Source organism: Oryza sativa, chromosome 5, assembly GCF_034140825.1.
Source record: "Oryza sativa Japonica Group chromosome 5, ASM3414082v1".
In the NCBI taxonomy this organism is placed as follows: Eukaryota; Viridiplantae; Streptophyta; class Magnoliopsida; order Poales; family Poaceae; genus Oryza; species Oryza sativa.
The window spans coordinates 9,655,425-9,676,539 of NC_089039.1; the positions used below are offsets into that span (position 1 = coordinate 9,655,425).

A 21,115-nucleotide genomic window follows, 5' to 3' on the forward strand; every position below is an offset into this window, starting at 1 on the left:
AATGAGCCCTCAAATTTTACTTGAATTTTCAGAGCACCGGAAATATTTATTAAGCCACAACAACAATTATCGAAGTTTATTAAAAAAGAAAATCTAAAAATAAGTCTCCCTCTCCTCCCTCTCTTTCTCTCCCTCTCCTTCTCTCCCTCCTCTTGGGCCTCCTCCCCTCTCGGCCCAGCTCCATTTCCCCCCCTCTCTCTCCCGGGCTTTTTTTCCCCCCCCCCCCTCCTTCCTCCCGGCCTCCCTCGGCCCAAGCCGCTTCCCCTCCTCTCCTCCTGGGCCGGTCGCCCGGCCCAACCCTAGCCGCGCCCCCGCCCCGTGCCGCGCACGTGCGCGCGCGTGCGCGCGCTGACGCCGCCGCCCGACCGCGTGGGGCCCACGCGCCAGCGTCGTCTTCCTCCTCCCGCGCCGGCCGTCCTCCTCTCTCCCTCCCGAGCGAGCCCTAGCGCCATTCCTCCTCTAAATCCGCTCTATTCAAGCCGGCTCTTACCAAATTGATTGGGGGCAATTAATCCCCATTGATTCCTCTTCGATTTCCCCCGTTTTTCCCCTTGAATGGTGCTTTCAATCCTCGGGAACGGACGCGCCAAGTCCGGCCACCAACCATTGCCGCCGGCCGTGGTTCCCGCCGCCGTTCCCGCTCCTCCCGTGGCCGGCTCCCTCCCCCATCATATAAAATGCAACCCCCTCCGTGCGTTCTCTCGTTTTAGCCCCTTCCCGAGCTCCCCCACGGCCGCAGCACCTCTCCCCGCCGTCCTCCTCTCTCTCCCGTGCCGCCGGCCGCCTCCAGCCGCCTCTCCCGCCTCGCCCGAGCGCCGTCCGGTCGCGTCGTCGCCTCCTACAGCATCGCCGCCACCTCCTCCACGCCGGCCTGCCCTCCGTTTCGCGAGGAGACCCCCGGAACTACGTTCCCGCCGTCGCCCTCCCCTTTCCCTCGCGCCGGCCACCTCCAGCCGCCTTCCTCTCCTCGCCCGAACGCCGCCCGGCCGCGCCGTCTTCTCCCTCGGCCTCGCAGCTGCCCCCTCTCCCTCGGTCAGCCCTCCGTTTCGCGGGGAAATCACCGGAGACGCGCCCTCGCCGGCGTCCAGTGGCGTCGCCACCACTTCTCCGCCTCCGGCCGCCTCTGCCACGTCCCCGGAGCGCCGGCCGACGTCGCCACCACCTTCCTCGGCTCCACGACGCCGCTCTCATCCCCGGCATCACCTCCGCCTCGCCCGAACTTCGCCGGAACACCGTCGCCCGCGCCGGTTTCTCCTTCCTCCTCGGCGGCATCTCCTCCGGCTGCCCCGGTCGCCGCGCCAGAGCGTCGGCCGACGTCGCCGTCTCCTCCCTCGGCGTCGCCGCATCGCCCTCCACCCCGGCCTGCCCTCGGTTTCGCCGGAACGTCGCCGCGAACCTCTCCGTCCGCCTCACCGGAGTTGTTCGGCCGCCCGTCCCTCCTCGCCGTGCATCGGTCGGCCACCTCCACCACCATCTTCGGCATCGCAGCGGCAAGGTCGTCCTCGGCATCGTTTCCCCTCCATCCAAACCCCTCCGCGGTCCATCATCGTCGTCTCCGATCGTTCTCGTCGTCGACGTCCCGTTCATCCTCGCTCGGCTCGTCGTCTCGCGGCGCCGCCTCCGTCATCGTCATCGCTGCGGCGTGTTCCGCGTCGTCCCCGTCTCTGTGCAGCCACTGCCGGCTGCCCTCGTCGCCCCCTCGCCGGTCCCGGTCGTCGTCGTCGTCGTCGTCCTCTCGTCGTTCCCGGTCGTCGTGGCGTTCGCCCCTCCGTCAAGCCGTTCCCGTTCGTCGTCCTCGCTTCGTCAAGGTCGCTGCAGCCCCCGTCATCGTCTTCGTCCTCGCCTCCGCGTCGTCAAGCCTCGTGCCGGCCGCGTCTCGCCTTCGTCCAAGGATCGCCGCCGAAGCCGTCCCCTCGCCGTTCGTCTCCGTTGTGCCCGTCTGTCTCCGCCGCGCCCGTTCGTCGTTGTCGTTCCCGCGCCTCGTCGCGTGGTGGTAAGGATCCGTCCTCTCGCTTCCCCGCCCTCGTCCTTTCGGTGTCGCCCCGTACCCGTTGTGCGGTCGTCGACCCCGGTACCCGTGTACCGGTGTCGGTAGTCGTTCACGTGTGCGGGTGGTGACCGTGTAGTGTCCGTGTTAGTGTGCCCGCTCGGTAGCCGCGTGGTTTCCACGTGTGCAACCCGTGTGGTGTCTAGTGGAGTCCGTTTGTCGGCCACTCGCCTCGGTTGACACACGGGGTCCGCTTCCGTCGACCCGTGGACCGTCTCTGTGTACCCGGTCTACCGTGGTCCTTTAGGTTGACATGTGGGGTCCGCATGTCAACGGCGCAGCCTTCCTGTCTTTTCCAGGCTAGCGCTTACACCTGTTTTATAGTTGCAAAGCTTAATTATAATAATCCGCAAATCTCCATATAACAGCATTAAACTTCGGATGATCATATCTTGGTCATACGAACTCTGAATCGACCCGTTCAAAGTCTCCTAATGTTTGCTATAACCTAAAGAACCCTGTGCTTTCTTTTTATGTATTGTTATTGCTTCTTTATAGGCTTGTAGCTTTGCTTGTGTGCTTCGCGTAGCTTTCGTCGTTCCGGAGGTTCCCGAAGCGTGGTTCGTGGTCGTCGCCGAAGGTTCGGAAGGCCGTTCTCTCTGAGCAAGGCAAGTCACATCATCCTTGAGCATATTGAATCCCAGTTTATAAAATTATTTTGATTTAAATTAATGCATTATCGCTTTATTTAAATTCCCGCGTTATCACTGTTTTATTTAGCCAAGCCTATTTACCTTTGTTATGACATTATTATTGCTATTGTTATTATTATTACCTTGTTCACCCTAGATTAAACAAAACCTCAACTAGTGGGTACTCTATTCATGGTTCCACTAGTATAAATTTAGGTAGATGCTTCGCTGAATAATTAGGCAACATTAGGTGGTTTTATAACTTTAGACTTTGGGAGTTCTCATATCATTTGGACACTATGGAATTGTTGAATTATGGTGGAATTGGACACACACCTCTCTTCCTCTTTCAAAACCCCTAAAACCTGTTTTCGGTGGGGTTTGGGTGCATGCCAGTTGTGGGAAGTAGCACCCCGGCCACTATAAGGACTAAAGCTCGGGCCTCTGTTGCAAAGCACTACCGTACTTCCACATGTCTAATGGGTAAGGCTTAGTTTGTGGCTCAGTCTAGTCATAAACAAAAGTACACGGATTGGAGATGGATGAAGTCGGGGGTCGATGGACATTCTCCAGGACAAATGAAGGCTACACGAGCTGCGGCCCGGTAGTCGAGATGTCATACGGCGGAGGGTTGGTGCCCAATGCTAGGGGCTCAGTTCTGCCTGCCTGTCCCGGGTATCCCGGCCGTAGGTAGGATTGGGTCGGTACTCTTGTCTAAGGCTAGGATGGGTTGGAAACTATGTCACATCTTTACGACGGGTTCCAAGGCCATGGAATGCGGAGTAAAGATGTGTCTTGTGGGTAAAGATGTACACCTCTGATCAGAGTAAATCTATTCGAATAGCCGAGCCCTCGGATATGGGCAAGCCGAGCAATGTACCCAAGTCAGTGTTTTAATTCTTAAAACTTGCTCAACAACTAAAATATGGAATGGTTGGCCTGGGTTGGCTTGGGACGAGCTGGGACCCAGGTCGGGTTGCCAGTTCGGTCCGAATCATCGTAGGCCTTGGGTTAAGGCAGGTTCGTGAGGGTTCACGGCCTTGTTTAATAATACTGTGTAGCTCTAGGATCGTCTTTACAAAATGGCTTTGGGCAACTAAGTGACTTTTAAATGCTGTTTACCGCAAAACTTAATCCCTATATTATTATTCCCTTGTACCTCCCTTGCATTAATCATGCATCTGCCGGTGTGGCTTGCTGAGTACTGTGGTTGTACTCATTCTTGCTCTATCTTTTCCCCCTTCAGTAAGAGAAGCTTTGGAGAAGATGTCTTAGGTGAAGTCCTGGCTTATACCCCAGTTGAGCGCCTGTGAAGATGGAGCCGTAGGCCGCTAGTCCGCTGCTGTTTATTTTTGATTGTCAGGCCTTAAGTGCCTTTGTAATAATGTAAATATTATCGATATAATAAAGATGTGCCTTTTATATCATGTTTGTATGGTGTACCCCGGCTTTTCCTGGGACGGGGATTAATACACTAGCGTTCGGGAAAAGGCAATTTTCCCGGTCGCGACATAGCGCCACTGTTGAGAGGGCAGATGGAGAGAGAAGGGGAGAAGGAGAGGAGTTGGCTGCTAACATGTAGGGCCCCGTGTAGCTACTATGCTGATTCAACATAGCTGACCGGAGTGAAAATGCCACGTTGGATGAAACTGGGAGCCATACTGCCTTAGGACGAAAGTTGAAACGGTTTTGCGAGTTCGGGACAAGCTATACGTGGTATTGTAGTCAGGGAAGAATTTTAGACTCGGTAACATATTGAGGCATCTAAAGTGAACTTATTCCTACCATTGGTAACATGCCAACAGTTCGGTGCAGGCTGAGCCCATCCAACTCTGTTCCCATCCTGGCCCCTGCCCTGCCAGACTGGCCTCTGGCCCTATGAGCCACGCCTAGCCACAAGCCCACAGTGCACGATCGGCAAAGAGCCGGGAGCCACGCCCATGATGGCGGCCAGCTCCGTAACAACTAACAAGGACATTGGCCAAGCAATAAGGACAGAATCGTTTGTGATAGCTCGAATAACGACGATGGTGATAAATTACCACCACAAGCTGTAGTTTAATTACATTTCAAAACTAATTTGAGCTGTGTAACTTGTATTTGAAATTGTAACACATGGCCCATGAAAATTTGAACACCAATCATCAGATATAGTACTGTATTTTAGTGTGACGTCGTCCCACTGTATTTTTAGGTTTACTTTTCCAAATTATTTACCAAATCGTTCAAACAGGATACTTGCCTGAAGAATAAATTTTATGTAAAAATCCTCTACCCGTACTGCTTACCTACTTAAGATACATGTTAACTTTATTTCTCATAATATTTAATTTATCAATATAATAAAGTAGATAACCCGCATCAACAATCCGTTCAATGATGTTTTAAATCAAGCCTAAGTAGTATTATGAAGATTATGCAACACTTTTGATGACTTTTTGCTGATTAGTTTTTTCGTCAGCAGGGACCGGAATATCTTTGGAAGAGCATATGTGTGAGCAGGATTATCTCTAACCTATCTTGTTCACCTGAACAATAACAACATCTCTTTTCTATTTCTTTCTGCTTTGAGACGAGCTGTGATCAGAGCTGCTTTAATTTTATCCTAGTTTTGTCAGCACGTGAACTGTGAAGAGGTCAAAACGTCATGCGTTTATGAACAGCTGGAGGCCTCTGCCATAATCACCGTGCACGGAAGAAAAAACACAGAGCAAGACGCAAGTATTGTGCTTTCTACCGAAAGTATTATACTACCAGTAGAACTAATCTGAACCATTTATTCTTGAGGGTACAATAGTAAAGTAGTAAGACAGATTAGGGGTAAATATTATATGACATCCCGGACGACGTCGGTTACGTCGTTGTGTTCGTCAGTGGCGGTGGGGGTGGAGACCATCTCGAGGGTGGAGCCGCCTGTGGTGAAGGCCTTCTTGCGGACGGCCTTGTACTCCGGCCACGTGACGGCGCGGTAGGCGGCGCTCCAGCCGGGCGGCACACGGCCTCCGGCAACCTTGACGTTCGGCTGGTAGGCCGAGGAAGTATCCGAGCGATATCCTATCGCGGTTGCGGTTGACAACGGCGCGGTGGTAGACGCTGTGGAAGCGGCCGTTGGTGAGCATGCATATGGATGAGGTCGCCGACGTTGAGGACGAAGGCGCCAGGAACGACCGCCGGCACTGCCACCCACCGGTCTGGTCCCCGCCGGAACAGCTGCAGCCCTGGCACGATGCTCTAGAGCAGAAGCCGGAGTCGCTGTGTGCACTGAGTCCCAGCGCTCGCCGCAGGTCCGGGCACCTCGGGTACCAGTGCATCGTCGCCGTCATCTTCTTCCACCTCGACTCCGGTGAGACCCAGTGCCCGCCCTGAGGAACAACTCCAGCAGCTCGTCGGCACCGTCGGATCTCCTTGTGGAACTCCTCCATCACGTCACTGCGTATATTATACGTGTATCAGTACACTTATACGTACAACTATAAATGTACACGCAGCTCGAGAGTGTGTGTGCATGGCGGCGACGGGTGTATGTGAGAATATCAGAAGAGGAGGTAGTCGTCGCCGGACTATCTATATCATATTTTATCTTAACTAATTAGAAAAGAAAAATCTGTAACCTTCCGTTCGTCACTTTTTTTTCTGCATTTTTGTCCGTCAACGTGCTAATTTGGTTGAATCAGACTTGACTTCGCCGGAGAGATAAAAACTAGGGTTCACTGGAGAGATAAACTCGAGTCTGAGCTCGATACGGAAGCAATTTTCATGGGATTGACTTCAATTTCCTGAGAGAAAAGATAGATCAAAAGCCCTCGACTAATTTGAGATTAACTCCACGGGTTTGGTTGAATCGGACGCGGGATTAGGGTGGCGTCAGGTGTAGGCCGGCGAATTTCCTAATTAGCGCAGACGCGCTAACTAGCCATCTAGCGCGCGTTTTAGGCCCATGTCCTCGTACGTGATTTCTCTTCCGGTCCACTTTTGTTTCTGTTTTTTTGCGCGAGGGATCGCTGGGAAGCGTGCGCAAGTGCGCCAGATTCGGAGAAAATAATCAAGATTAGATTAGTTGACGGAATTAGTTTCCGATAATTATGTTTCTTTAATTAATCTTTCCTTTTTTTCATGAGGTCCTATTTTTTTAACTAAAGATTTAAAAATCTATACGTGAAATTTGAAACTTTCTATAGATGAAAAATTAAAAGTCACAACTCAAAATTTAAACTTTCAATTTAAAATTTAAAAACTTTCAACTCAAAATTTAAACTTTTAAATCAATTTTGAAAACTTTCATCTCGAGTTTTGAAAACTTTCGACCCGAATTTGAAGACTTTCGACTCAAAATTTGAAAAGTTTCAAGTCAAATTTAAAAACTTTCAACCCAAATTTGAAAACTTTCAACCTAAGTTTGAAAACTTCCAACTCGAGTTTGAAAGCTTCCAACTCAAATTTAAAAACTGTCAACTCGAAATTGAAACTCTCAAGATTTTTTTTTGAAACTTTCAACTCAGATTTTGAAATTTTTCATCATATTTTCGAAACTTTCAACTTAACTATTTATGTATTATTTTGATAATAAAAACTATAACTAGATTAATCCATATGGCTAGCGCTGTTATTAGCGCTAATGACGCGTGGCCGTAGTGGACCCACGCGCTTAACCTCCCCGGACGCGGTGCGGAACAGGAAAAATATACAAAACGATGAAACAGGAGGAAGTTATGGAAGTGCGCGCTACAAAATTATCTAGCGCGTCTGTTCTAACCAGGAGCCCCCGTAGGCCGGGCTCGACTGGAACTTGAAGAAACTACTGTAGCAATAGGGACATAAATTAGACTTCTGTTAGGACTTATTTTACTAGACCCAATTGAGGAGGACGCAAGCAAGATTTACCGAAGAAAGGAAACATGCCAGAAACAGAGAAGAGACAAAACAAAAGGAGGGAATCTGGATTTTTTCATATTTGGCCCAAACCTGAAAGCGCGGATTTTGATTCATTTTTCTAATTAAATAATTGCTGAAATGATCTTTCATTTATTTTGCGTTCATGTTTCCGGGGCCCAGCTGTATGGCAGAAAGAAAATAGTTCGGTTTGCTGGCCGGTATAAGATCATGATTTGGATTAAATCTAATTATAAAAATATAGCTTATATTTGATAAATCTACATCATTATATCTAAACATTCATAAAATTTTTTTAGATCCACTATGATCAACGGTGTATATTTTTGTTTCAATTAATGTGTTGATTTCTAAGCCACAGATGTGAATAAATATTTCTTTATTTTTCGTTGCAACGCATGGCACTTTTTTTTCTATATCTAACTAAAAATTAAGTAAGACTTTTTTCATCCGTTATTAAAGCATCGGTAAAAATTAAGTAAGACTTCGGTTAATTTTTTCATCCGTTATTAAAGCATCGGTCCACTCGATATTATGCAGCTGATCCGCGAAGCGGAAGCGTGACCGCGATCTCTAATGCCCCGCAAATAAAAGAGAAGAAAACAAAAGAAAGCGAATTTTTTTGAGAATTAATATTATTTTTATGGAAAATCGCAAAAGTAGTGGTCAACCGGGGAAAATCGCGAAAGTAGGTCCCTGTCGAACGGGTGCAGTTCGATAGGGCGCCTATCGAACGGCCAGAGCGCGACTGGTGAGGAGATCGGAAGGCTGCCGTTCGATAGGACCTGTCGAACAGCCCCAGGCAGGGCTGTCGAACTGCCCCTGTTCGACAGGGGGCTGTCGAACTGCCCCTGTTCGACAGGATATCCGTCGAACTGGCGCGTTCGACAGGGTCGCGTTCTCCATTTATTTGTAATAAGTTATTTTTTTAATAATATGTAATTTATTTTAGTGTGTAAGAAAGGAAAATATTTTTGTAATGTTATATGTATATGATTTAGGGTTTTGATAATGTTTGGTCAGAAATTGTAGTATTTATTTGTTGGTTAAAATATTTGAATTATTTAGTTTCATTATTTGTATATTTGAATGATAATTTGTCATGATTCATTCGAAGGGTATGCTACTGAGTAATTATCCGAAGAAGTTTATGAAATAGTACTGATAGTACTAAGTTAATCGTAAAGTGTTTCTCAAATAGTACGGACAGAATAGAAATGACTAAAAGTTTAATACAAATAGATAAGTCAAGGACGATTAGTGCCCTTCGCACGCTTGCTAGGTCCTCCCTTCTTCCTACGCCTAATCTGCTCAGTGGGATATGTCAAATTATCAGGGGGGGTGCCTATCTCTAGCTGCCTGCTGTGGTGTCACGTCTGGCCCCTGACCGACCTCCGTCTCCTGCGTCGGCTGTGTGACCTGAGGTGCTGCGTGCCAGTAATCCATCCCTACTTCCCCCTGGGGAGGATCAGTGGAAAAGAAGTCCTCAATGAATGCTGTGCGAGGGGAGTAAGCAGGCATTCCGTGATGCGTCGACGCCGAACCGTACTCATCGTCTGTTTGCACAAGAGGGAGAAACCAAAAAATATGGCGTAGTTAGTAACGATACATATAATTAGAAACTAAAGCGTGTTATTGTTTAAAATGACTTACATGTGTGCTGTGTGTGGCCCTGCTCTGGCGCACGCGGAGTGATATGAAGTCCCCATGCTGGTGTGTTCAACACGTTGTCCCCCGTTGGCATGTAAGGGAAGTGTGCCGACCCAGATGCTCCCTGCGAGGGGTGAACATAAGGCGGAGTTTGGAATACCTGTGGACGTGGTGGTGCCGTGCTCGACGTGGGTACCCCTGATCCGGCTGACCCCCTAATGTACTCCGGTGCTGGGGTGTGCTGAAAGGAAGGACGACCGTGAGATGTGTGGGCCGCTTCGTACCCGCGACGTGAAGAGGATGGACCACTCCGATCCACGCTGGAACGTCGGGGTAGTGGTGGTGATGGCCGTCGGCCCGACGTCTGCACCACATCTGCTGCGCTCCGACAGGAGACACGACGTAGTAGTGCGGCAGCACGTGCACGGAAGTTGCGAAGGATGCTCGCCACGTCGTCAGGCCTGACGACCGGAGGTCTCGCCTCTAGTCTTTGCAGCATGGTGTCGGACTCCACGTGAACGTGCTCAACAAATTCCGCCTGTTCCACAAATAATCAAGGTAATTAAAATTATTTAACCAGTTGCACATTTATTAAGAGTATTTAACAAGATGCACATTTGTTAGAAATAATGAACCAGTTGCACATCATTTATAAATGCTGAACTAGTTCCACATTTATGTAAGAAAAGGAACTAGTTGAACCAATTGCACATTTATTAGACATACTGAACTACTTGCTAACTTTTTAAAAATATTGAACTAGTTGCTCAAATTCCACAAATAAACACGTACCATTGAGTTGTAAGCTGATCTAGGCTGAGGGGCAAACGTGTCAGTAATCGCTGCCTGGTGGGGGACGGTGCTATCTCCTTGTGGAGGAAAACACCTCCATCGTGTAACACTGCGGTACCAACGAAGGTAAGCTCCATAATAACTCCCATCGTCTGGAGGTGTCTGAAGTGCCAAGTTATCAGCTGCGTGCTCCCACTCTTGTACCGTCGGCTGAACCGTGGTCACAATAACTAGCTCGTAGGAAAGCCCGAGCCCCTTTCTGGAGTACCTGCACAACAACAAATTCACACATCAGAAAAAATGTTGTGCAGTGATTTATTTTAAAAAATGTAGGATTAGACAACTGTGATGTGAACTAACCTATGAAGACTATCAGCCAAAGGACGACCATCTCTCGGAGGGAAGTCCTGATACATGCCCAACTGTTTGAGAACCCTGTGGACATTGTGTGGCTCGACGTGCACGTCCACCACGAGGTAACAAGTCGTCATCCAGAGTTGCATATCTCGCGTGCAAAGATCCGCGAGACCGTGCGGTGCACGATCATTGACATCGTGCTGAGTGTAGGGAGTCCACCGAACACGGTCAGGCGTAAGCTGATCAAAGTCAGCTACAAACTGAGTGTAGACACGACGTGTCGTCCCGCTAACCCACTGCGGCTGTAACAAGTAGTAGTTTTCATTACTCATATAAGGAAAGTTTGTGAACTAGTATTCATAATGATAACATAAACGAATTTAACAAAAAATACCTCACGGTGTGTCCACAAGGATTCCATAGTGGGACGATCGTTGATGTCATCAACACCAGACCTGTACATCTCTCGCAAACCGTAGTTTGCGTACGAGTCAAGCTGAGGCCTCCCAATGTCGAAGCGCTCGTGCGCCCACAACATAAGTAGCAACGGGCATCCAGGGAGTGAACTTTGCTTGCTGTTCCTCACGCAAGCATCACACAGTCCGGCATATGTCGCCGCAAGTACTGCCGACCCCCAACTGTACTGTGGAATCTCCGCGATAGGTAACTCTGCAATCTGCTCCGCAAAGTGGATGAAGTGCTTGTCCACGGAGTCAGCGTGAGTTCCCGTGAACATCACCCATCCAAACAACCACAACAGGTAAGCGACTAAGTGCCGCTGCACGATCCACTCCTCCTGGTCATCAGGGAAGACATCCTGTCGAAACTGATTCAACCAACTTTTCGTAGGCCCATGCCCATCTGTGAGATCCTCCAGTGCAACAGGCAGCACACCACCAAAACTGGCCAGAAGGTCATCCGCCCATCCAGCATTCACCATTGTTGGGCCAACTACTGGCCCAGCTATCGGCAGCCCCAACAAATAAGACACATCCTGCAGAGTGGGCACCATCTCTCCAACTGTGAGGTGGAAAGTGTGGGTCTCAGGCCTCCATCTATCCACAAGAGCACTCAGAAGCGCCGCGTCAATGTGGATTCGTTCGGACCTTGCACGTGAAGGCTCGACCAACCGTGCAAACGTCAACAACCCAGCTGCTCTCAGCCTACAACATGACAGAGCGCAAGTTATTAATACATGAAAATATAAACACCTTGTATTAGTAAAAACAATATATTTTCACATACCTTGGAACCCAACGAGGATCAATACGCCAATATTGATCCGGTCCTCGCATCTTTAGCACATTGCAGAAAGTTCCTGTACTAAGACGTCGCGATCGATGGTTCCTATCGATCTCCTTGTCTATCAGCTGCCCATCATATTGATCAGCCATACCTGCAGATCGAAAACCACATTAGTACAATGCACGTATGGTAACAGTACAGTAAATGTATGCAACATAATTCAAGTAACAAATTTGCATGCCATTTCAATTTAAAATTACAGTACCAGCACACATAGATACAGATAAGAACAGTTCAGTACATTTCAATTTAAAATTACAAGCCCAGGACACATATATTATGATATTACAAGTGCAGTGCAGTTCGAAATTTAAATTACAATTCCAATACAAATACATGACGATATTAAAAGTGCAGTGCAGTTCAAAATGAAAATTACAAGGCTATTACAAATAGATTCGGGTAATAAAAGTGCAAGAAAGTTCAAATTAAAATTACAGACGCACTAAACATAAATTGAACGATAACGATCTTCAAAGTAGGGAGTCCACCAAGGATAATAGCGAACTAAGGATTATTTTTCTTCTTCGACTTCCCCTTTGAAACGCGACGAACATCAGCGCCTGTGGCATCTTGCCCTACATTGTACATGCTGCAATCTTTACGGGAATGGTTCTCCCCGCAAAGAATGCAAGCTTTCTTACGACGAGAACGATCTTTCACTTCAGCTTCATCCATAAGGTTCTTGATCCTGCGCGACTGGCGACGACCCTTAGTATCAACTAATAAATTTGAGTCAGGAACCCAATTGGCTTGCCCTGGAGGAGGACGAGTGAAATCGCACATGGCACGCCAAGTTGCCTCCCACGATTCCTTTCTAAAGTAGGGAGAAACAAAAATGTTTCCATCAACACCCCCTTTTGCGGAAGCAGCAAGAACATGGGAACATGGCCGATGTAACAGGTAAGGCTTGTTGCAATTGCATTTGCAAGCGTGATACTCTGGCCACAACGTGCATTCCAATGTGACGTCAGTAGTCCCAATGCCGACACCACTCTTGTCACGAAGTCGTATCTCAAATAACAACTCTCTATTCCCAGCAGGCCACACTCTGTGGATTCCTCCCTTCTTACTTTTCTCATCCATGTACTGTGTAATAGCGGGGCTATACTTAACACTAGGTTTGCTGAGGTTCAGACTAGCCATGGAATACCTTTTATAGAGATACTTCTGTGTACCCCTCGTGATGCCCTCCAGGATAGCAACAAGTGGTAGAGGTCGTGTATTCTTCATAACCCAGTTATACACTTCAGCAAGATTTGTTGTCATCACACCATACCTCGATCCGTCTGTATCGTACAACAACGACCATTTCTCCCTTGGCTCAAATTCTACCCACTCCGTGAAGCACTTCGTGGCCCTTCCACGCTTCCTGCGCCGAGTAATACTTGGTGCTTCATTAGGAATGGGTTCAAGTCCCTCCGGCTCCTCCTGTCTGGCAACTATAGGTTTTTTCCTAACCTCTTCCATGTGTGTAGTGGTCAAACGATCCAGTTGATCCCATATGGCATCAAACTTTCTTTGTTGATTCTGCTTGCATAACTTCTTGAACAGGTCCATCAATCTTTTACTCCTGAATTGTCTATAAAAATTAGCCCCAAAATGTCGCATGCACCATCTGCTATGTAAATCTGGCCATGGCACGGACTGTGTGACATCTTCTTGAAGCTTCTGTATCGCTGATAGCAAACACATTTGGTCTGTTTTCAACAACACACATTTTAATGTGCCGCAAAAACCATAGCCAGCTTGATGTGTTCTCGCTTTCAACAAATGCAAAAGCAACAGGAACGACATGGCTATCCGCGTCGACTCCGATCGCGGTTAGAATTGTTCCTCTGTACTTGCCTGTCATGAAAGTGCCATCAACACAGAGCAAAGGAATGCAATTTCTAAAGGCCTCTATCATGCACCCAAATGACCAGAAAACCCGACGAAGAACATTCTCCCCATATTCATTCACCTCATCGAGAATAGCCATGTGTGTGCCCGGGTTTCTTGCCTGCATCACCTCCAATAGTGGGGGAAGATTGTGATAAGAATCCTCATAAGTTCCAAACCTCATCTCCAATGCTTTCTGTTTTGCCCTCCAAGCCTTGTCGTACGATATCTCATATACGTACTCTTTCTCAACGTCATGCATTATGGTGAAAGGGGACAAAGATGTTTTTCTAACCACCTTTGAATATACCATTTGTGCCACAAATGCCGCTGTCAGGTTTCTGTGCACCAGACGGGTATTCTCCAACAAACACGTATGTTGCTCAACCCTCGAAGCTACCCATAAAGTGTCATGTTGTGGCTTGTAACCATGCACTCTCCAAGGACATCCACCCTGTATGCACTTCACGTCATACGTCGTCCTATTTGAAACCTTCACCCTGAACTCACGCTTCTGGACAAATGCCCACCTCTTCACCGCATCATGTAAGTGACCTTTGTCATGAAACATCTGTCCAACTTTCACCTGCTTACTATCATAACACCAATGGGCATCTAAACCATCGTTTACCTTCATACGACTCATTGATATGGTCGTCCAATCATCGGGTATGTTAGTTTCGTTGTCCCACAGTGTTGTATCTTCTCCTTCCACTACAAGCGCAAGGTATTCCTCGTTTTCCACTTCCATCTGATCCACTACCGCCTCATTCTCCTCCGCTGCATCAACACGCATAGGCGAATCCGGTTCTTCATCGTCCGAGTCGTTGGCCTCACGATTAGTACCACGAACAATGACCTTTCCTTGTGTATTACCCTCTACTACTTCTTCCCCTCGATCTTGCTCAGTCCGCCAAACATTTTCAGCTTGTCCACCTTCCAACGGAGTTTCTTCCACCACGACATGACTTGACTCCCCCGATCGATCGACACATGTTGTCTTCTGCACCACTATTGCCAGGCTATAGCCTTTCTCCCTTACTTTACTAACAAACTTCCTCCAACTCCCAGTTGACGCAACCTCCACTACTCTCCACTGCCATCCATGTTGACCCCTCACTGGCCACACGGTATTTATGACAAATTTATCGTGCACTGGATCTACCCCAAACATATTATACAACCACCCTAACACGTCGTTCAAACCCATATGCTCCGGTGCATTCAGACTAGTATCATGGAAGGCATATACAGTCAAATCTACCCCGCTATCACATATTTGTATAGGAGCATCGCCATAATACAGACGAATGGGCATATCACCTGACATCCTAATAAAACATGACAAATAGTCTGACGTTTAATCATTTAATCATTCGATAATTACCCTATTACAACTTATACTATATTGCCGTGTACTAATTTACAACTATTAGTAACAAACAACTAGTTTTGATAATCCAAATAAAATATAACACCTTTGTACCTATTTTAACACACAACATATCAATAATATGTACTAACTAAGAACTAATTTAACCGTACAATTACTTAAATACCTCTACCAACATTTAGCAATAACAAATATGTGCTAACCATACATACTAACATCGAACAATGCGAAACAATTAACAAGTCTTAAACCAATTTTTTATTAAACTTTCATATGCATTGTACTTAGGGATTACTAATGTATACCTTAACTTCACTGCTGGAGGGCGTCGCCAACCCTTTCCTCCCGGCCGGCGCCTCCTCGGCCTCCTCTCCGGCCTGCTATCCCCTCCCCTCGCTCCATCCGGCGCTCACGGCGATGATCTGGCGACTCTCGGCGGCAGCTGGCGATGTGGTCCTCAAAACAAATCGAACTCGCGGCCTGGGTGGACGGGGCTTTAAACCGGCCTGTCGAACGCCCATTGTTCGACAGGGTCGGTGGAGGGCCCTGTCGAACGCCCCCGGTTCGACAGGCCTCGCGGCGCCGGGTGGTGGGCCCTGTCGAACTCCCTCCGTTCGACAGGTGAGCGTGTCGAACGCCAGCCGTTCGACAGGGCTTTGTCGACTGCCCGTCGTTCGATAGGTGCCCTATCGAATTGCACCCGTTCGATAGGGACCTAGTTTCGCGATTTTCCCCGGTTGGCCACTACTTTTGCGATTTTCCATAAAAATAATATTAATTCTCAAAAAATTTCAAAGAAAGCTAGCAAGCGGCCCAAACAAAGCAGCAGCAGGCTGGCCCAACAGCCAGCCCATAGAGTTGAGAAGCAACGGCCCAGCACAGTACCGCGTAACACTGTATCGGTACTCCCTCTATCCAAAAAAACTCAACCTAATAAGGGATGTATGTGACCCTTCCTAGGACTATAAATCTGAACTACTCTTTTGTCCAAATTCGTTATCGTAGGAGGAGTCACGTCTTCTCTTAGATTGAGTTAACCTAGTTTTTTTGGACGGAGGAAGTAGGAATGCCTAAGACTGATAACACGAAATAAGGTTTGTGTTTACCCGAAACGCGAAGCAGGGATAGAAAAGAAGATGCAATTTTATTATGTAAAAAAATAAAAAAGAATCGTATATTTATAGTCCTAGGACTATAAATCTGAACTACTCTTTTGTCCAGATTCGTTGTCGTAGGAGGAGTCACGTCTCCTCCTAGATTGAGTTAACCTAGTTTTTTTTTTACGGAGGAAGTAGGAATGCCTAAGACTGATAACACGAAATAAGGTTTGTGCTTACGCGAAACGCGAAGCAGGGATAGAAAAGAATATGCAATTTTATTATGTAAAAAAATAAAAAACAATCACATGTCTTTCTTTTTTTTCATAAAACAAGTAATCACAAAAAAATGAATTATTCTTGTTGAAAAAAAATCACATACCTTTTTTAAAAAAAACATGTAATCAGTAACAAAATGAATTATTTTAGAAAAAAATAAAAAAGAATCGCATACTTTTTTTTAAAAAAAACACGTAATCACCAACAAAATGAATTGTGTTTACATCAAGAATTTTTTCCTCATCACATCACTTTTTTCTCATTCATGGTACGATTTCCTTATGATTTTTCTTAGAGTGAAAGTATTCTTTTTTTTTTTCATTCATTGCATGATTTCCTTCCGACTGTTTTTTAGTTAAAGCCATTCTGCGATTGGAGTGTAGTGAGTGTGATCAGATAGCTAGCCAAAATCATTTCTTCTACTGTGAGTACTCTTTACAGTATGACAAACTAGTGTTTATCAATATCAAGTAAAAAAAATCATGCATTGCAACCGACTCATAATTTCTTTCTAAGGTTTCGAAGTTTAGTCTGTAATACATAATTTCATTTTAAAGTGGGAATAATAGTTTTCTTATAATCATCCGCGCTAGTGGATTTAGAGCAATTAATAATTATGTCATGTTAGCGTTTTTGTTGCACCGGTGGCTTTATAATAACTTCAATTAATCTGGTGGCTTCATGCTCTCACACTCACTACTACTTATTTTGGCTTCACCCAGTGCAACGCATGAACATTTTACTAGTTGTTTTTATAATTTTTTGAAATTGAAAACTCTGGATACGGAAATGGTATCGAATTTCATCGAATACGGATATGAAACAAATACGGTAACTTACCAGAATATAAAACCCTGAGTAAATTGCACGTTAGGTCATCTGTTTTAACCAAATGTTTTAATTTAGACTACATAGGGATAAGACAACACCTTCACTTAGAATAAATTTCACGAAAACAATCCGTAACCGATTCTTTCCTGGAGTCTGCCTGTCTAACCGTCATGCAATCGAATACTGTCGCGTACAAAGACGGAGCAAATACAAAATGGAATGAATATGGTAACAAATATTTATCGGAATATAAAAACTCAAACTGAGATACCTGAATCAACAAAAAGATATGACTTGTTATTTTTCTAAAATAAAAGGTCAATATTTCTAAATTTTATATCATCAATTTCCCTAGGCGGTTACATGACTTTTTGTGAATTGATTTCCATAGTCCATCCCTTGAAAAATCTGCATGTGAAAATGAGTTTTCACTTCCTGGTGCCTTAATGGGATCCAAGATATCTTCCTCCACTCCACGTGTAGCTTACTAATTAATAATCTCATATATCAAGGTCTCGCTGTGTAGATTGATGATGCTATTCATTTTATTTTACCTCTCCGAAGCATGTAATGTTTTATGCACTCCTAATATTTTTAGATAAAATGGTCATAGACTAGAAAGTAGTAAATCCCATCGAGCTATACAACTTTGGTATAGAGCATGTCCCCATCAGAGATTGTTTGAATCATAGATTTATGATTTTACAATGAATATTTTGTCTCCTAAATGATCTCAAATGATAAAGGTGTCAGCAATAAAGTTGTAGATCTCATCAATCTCTACAATTCTGATATAAAGTTTATCTTCATCCGACTTTATATGATAAAGTTACGTACACATACGTGTTTTGTTTTTTTGAAAAGTTGATCCTCCATCTGACCGTTTCCGATATCCATCATATACTAGTCCCACCGTTTTCGTTTCCATTTCTGAAAATAAAACTATCCATATTCGTTTACCATCTAAAAATTATCTATCCAAGACTATTCGTTTACGAAAATGCGTCTGAAAATCGAAACTATCCGAACAGATTTCATTCCTAGTCTGGGCAACACAATGATTTGTGCTGCAATCCTGCGAGATCCAAAAGCAACGAATGTATGAAAACCAAACAAAACCTACATAGCACAAAACCTATATGTTCCTCTTATTTAATAATATTTAAAAATTGGAATGTCAGTTCTTCAATTCTTCTGATGCATGCAACTTCACCAAGTTGCTAGTATATACTGTACACCTCTTCTTATTTAATTATTTGAAAATTAATTGGAGTGCCAATTCTTCATTCTTCTCATCCAACTTCACCAAGTTGCTAGTTCTGTAACCTCTTGTGGAGAGTCTAAGATGTCCCTCTCGATGGTCATCATCTCATTTCAGGCTATTCCTTGCGCTGAGTCGTCTACGATGTCCCTGTCCTCCCTCTTGCTGATAAAAAACTGGGGTATGATAGCATCCGCGTCCCTACGTTTCTAGTATTATGTAGCTTTCTAGTTTCTAAATTCAAGCAATATTTATGTACAAATGAGTTCACCTTGTCATTGTCAAAAATCAAGTGTAGATTTGAATTAGCTGCTAGTCTTTCTGTAGAGATAAACATATATCAAGGAACAGTACGTCGAGGAATCTCAAATCAGGTAATGCGAAAATTAAATAATATATTGGTCCAGCAAATTAAATAATAATATCTGGACTATTATTTAATTTTCCTCGACGTATATGCCTTGATATAATGGACTAATCAAATTGGTTTGCCCATTATAGACTCAATTATGTATAGGTCCAGCAAACAAATGACCAATGCCATGTACCATGCATCGATCGAAGCCTCATGTGCCCCAACATAATTATTCAGTAAATTCCACTTGTAAAAAAATACACTTTTGTAGGTGCTTGATAACCCATTTACCACTATAAAAAATAAATTTCGCATATGAATCCCATATCACTGTGCAAACGGGTCAAATTTTTAGCTACACATGATAGCACAAGTGACAGCCTAAAGTCCTGGGTGGGGGTGCGATGGGCGTCCTCCTACGAACCGCTTAATTAAGGTCCGTCCCGCTCCGCCTGTGTATACATATGTGTTTTTTTTAAAACTAATTGCCTGCAGAAATCAAGGATTTGCGCAGGGAAATAGAGCCTCAAATCAAGGATTCATGAAAATGAATGTCCAGAACAAAAGCGTTTTACGATCTTCATGCAACTGACAACCTACAGAAATCATGGATTTATGCACATGGATTTCACAACCGCACCTGAAAATTATTTTATTTTTCTCAAAAATAGATTTCTTCTTTTTTATTTTTTAGGCACAACCACCACCCTCCCCCTCTCCCCCCAAAAATAAAAATTTTAGTAGTTATCTATATAGGGTAGCAGGTAGTGTAAAGTCAAAAATCACACGATTTTACACTCGTGTGTGGTATATATATAGGATTCAAACCTAGCACCTCTTACTCCACACTCCACGCGTAACGGTTTTACAATCTCACTCTAGTTTGTGAGCATGGTATGAATGCCCACTTTACCTCTCTAGAATTTGTACTCTCTAGCTTGTTTTCAATTGTAAGACGTTTAGTGTCTTTATCCCTTATCTATATTCACTAGCATTTCCCTCATCTATATTCACTAACATTCATATAAATTTAGACACATATACGAACTTATTTTACATGAATCTATTCAAAACATATCAAGTAACATATAGATCATGTTGAGGTCTACAACTTTGATATACAACATATCTCTATCTGAGGTTATAATTTTCTTCATGGCTCTTAAAATCATGATTTGAAGATGCAGTTTTCTTAAAAAAGATATCCTTGAAAATGAACCTATTTTACATAGGTAGTTTTCTTAAGACCCAAATGTAAAAAATGGATTTTTAACAGACAGTTTATGACATTGAAGTGGCATGAACCATCCTCTCAGCCGGTTTTCTTTTGAGGCCATCTATAAAAACGAAAGCCTAGAGTCTGCGCAAATAATTTTTTGTAGTGTTCAAATCAACCTTTTCCCCCTTAAATTTTTCTTGTTTATTGTGGATATTTTCTTTTTTATTCTTTTCATTTTTTGATTTTAACTTTTATTTCCTTTGTTATTATTATCATATGCCAGATATCAATGTACATTACTAGGTAAATAGAATTTAGGAAACCAAATGCTAAATTGAAAGCAAGATATACAGGGACTAATAAGGCTGCGTTCATTCGGACGAGAATGAAGAAATCTCTCGTTTTCCACGCACACGCTATCCAAACAGTTAAACAATGTATTTTTTAAAATATTATATAGGAAAATTTCTTTGTAAAATCATAATAATTCATTTTTATTTTTTTTAAAAAATAATACTCAATTAATCATATGCTAAAGTCTCACCTTATTATTTTAAAAATCTTATCGTTCTTCTCTTTTACCCTCCTATAGAACGGAGCCTAAAACAGAAAATTAATTAAAAATCAGTTGAACTGGACTGCCAAGTTGAATATGGAGTGCAAATAATAGAATAAGACGTAAGTAGAGATGGAACACATTGTGGATAGTCTTGCCACGTATGCAGCTTTCCTCGGAGAGTCTGTTATCCGCCCTATCGGGAAAACAACTAAGGAAAATGAGAGGTCGGTAGAAAATTCAGGCAGAGGATGCTGTCATGCATGACTATGGATAAAAACAATAAACTCCCTTCACGTGGGCCATTCGGACACTTGGATAAAATGTTTGTTTTGAACATGTCATGGTCAGCTTATACTCCCTGAAATTTGTTTTTGGGTCAATCATTTTAGCAAGCCAAATGGACCAACTAGGCTTGCAAATGGTTTCACACACCCAAACCGGTGAAAGAAAAATCATTGCAGATAGCTAGAATGTTCTATACTTTCTGCAATTTGTAAAAGGAAAAAGTCTAAATTACTACTTTGAACTATATAGCGATTGTACGAATTACCCCTGAATCACGAAACC

At 44.6% G+C, this 21,115-nt stretch overlaps 1 protein-coding gene across 1 annotated transcript; it reads left to right on the forward strand.

Moving 5' to 3' along the window:
* The first annotated feature begins 555 nt into the window (after positions 1–555).
* LOC136356616 (uncharacterized) lies at positions 556–4,106 on the forward strand. The gene is made up of 3 exons (XM_066310863.1): positions 556–1,993; positions 2,546–2,655; positions 3,926–4,106. The coding sequence occupies exons 1-2, from the start codon at positions 556–558 to the stop codon at positions 2,551–2,553; spliced, it is 1,446 nt and encodes a 481-aa protein (XP_066166960.1). The 3' UTR covers positions 2,554–2,655; positions 3,926–4,106.
* The last annotated feature ends 17,009 nt before the right edge of the window (positions 4,107–21,115 follow it).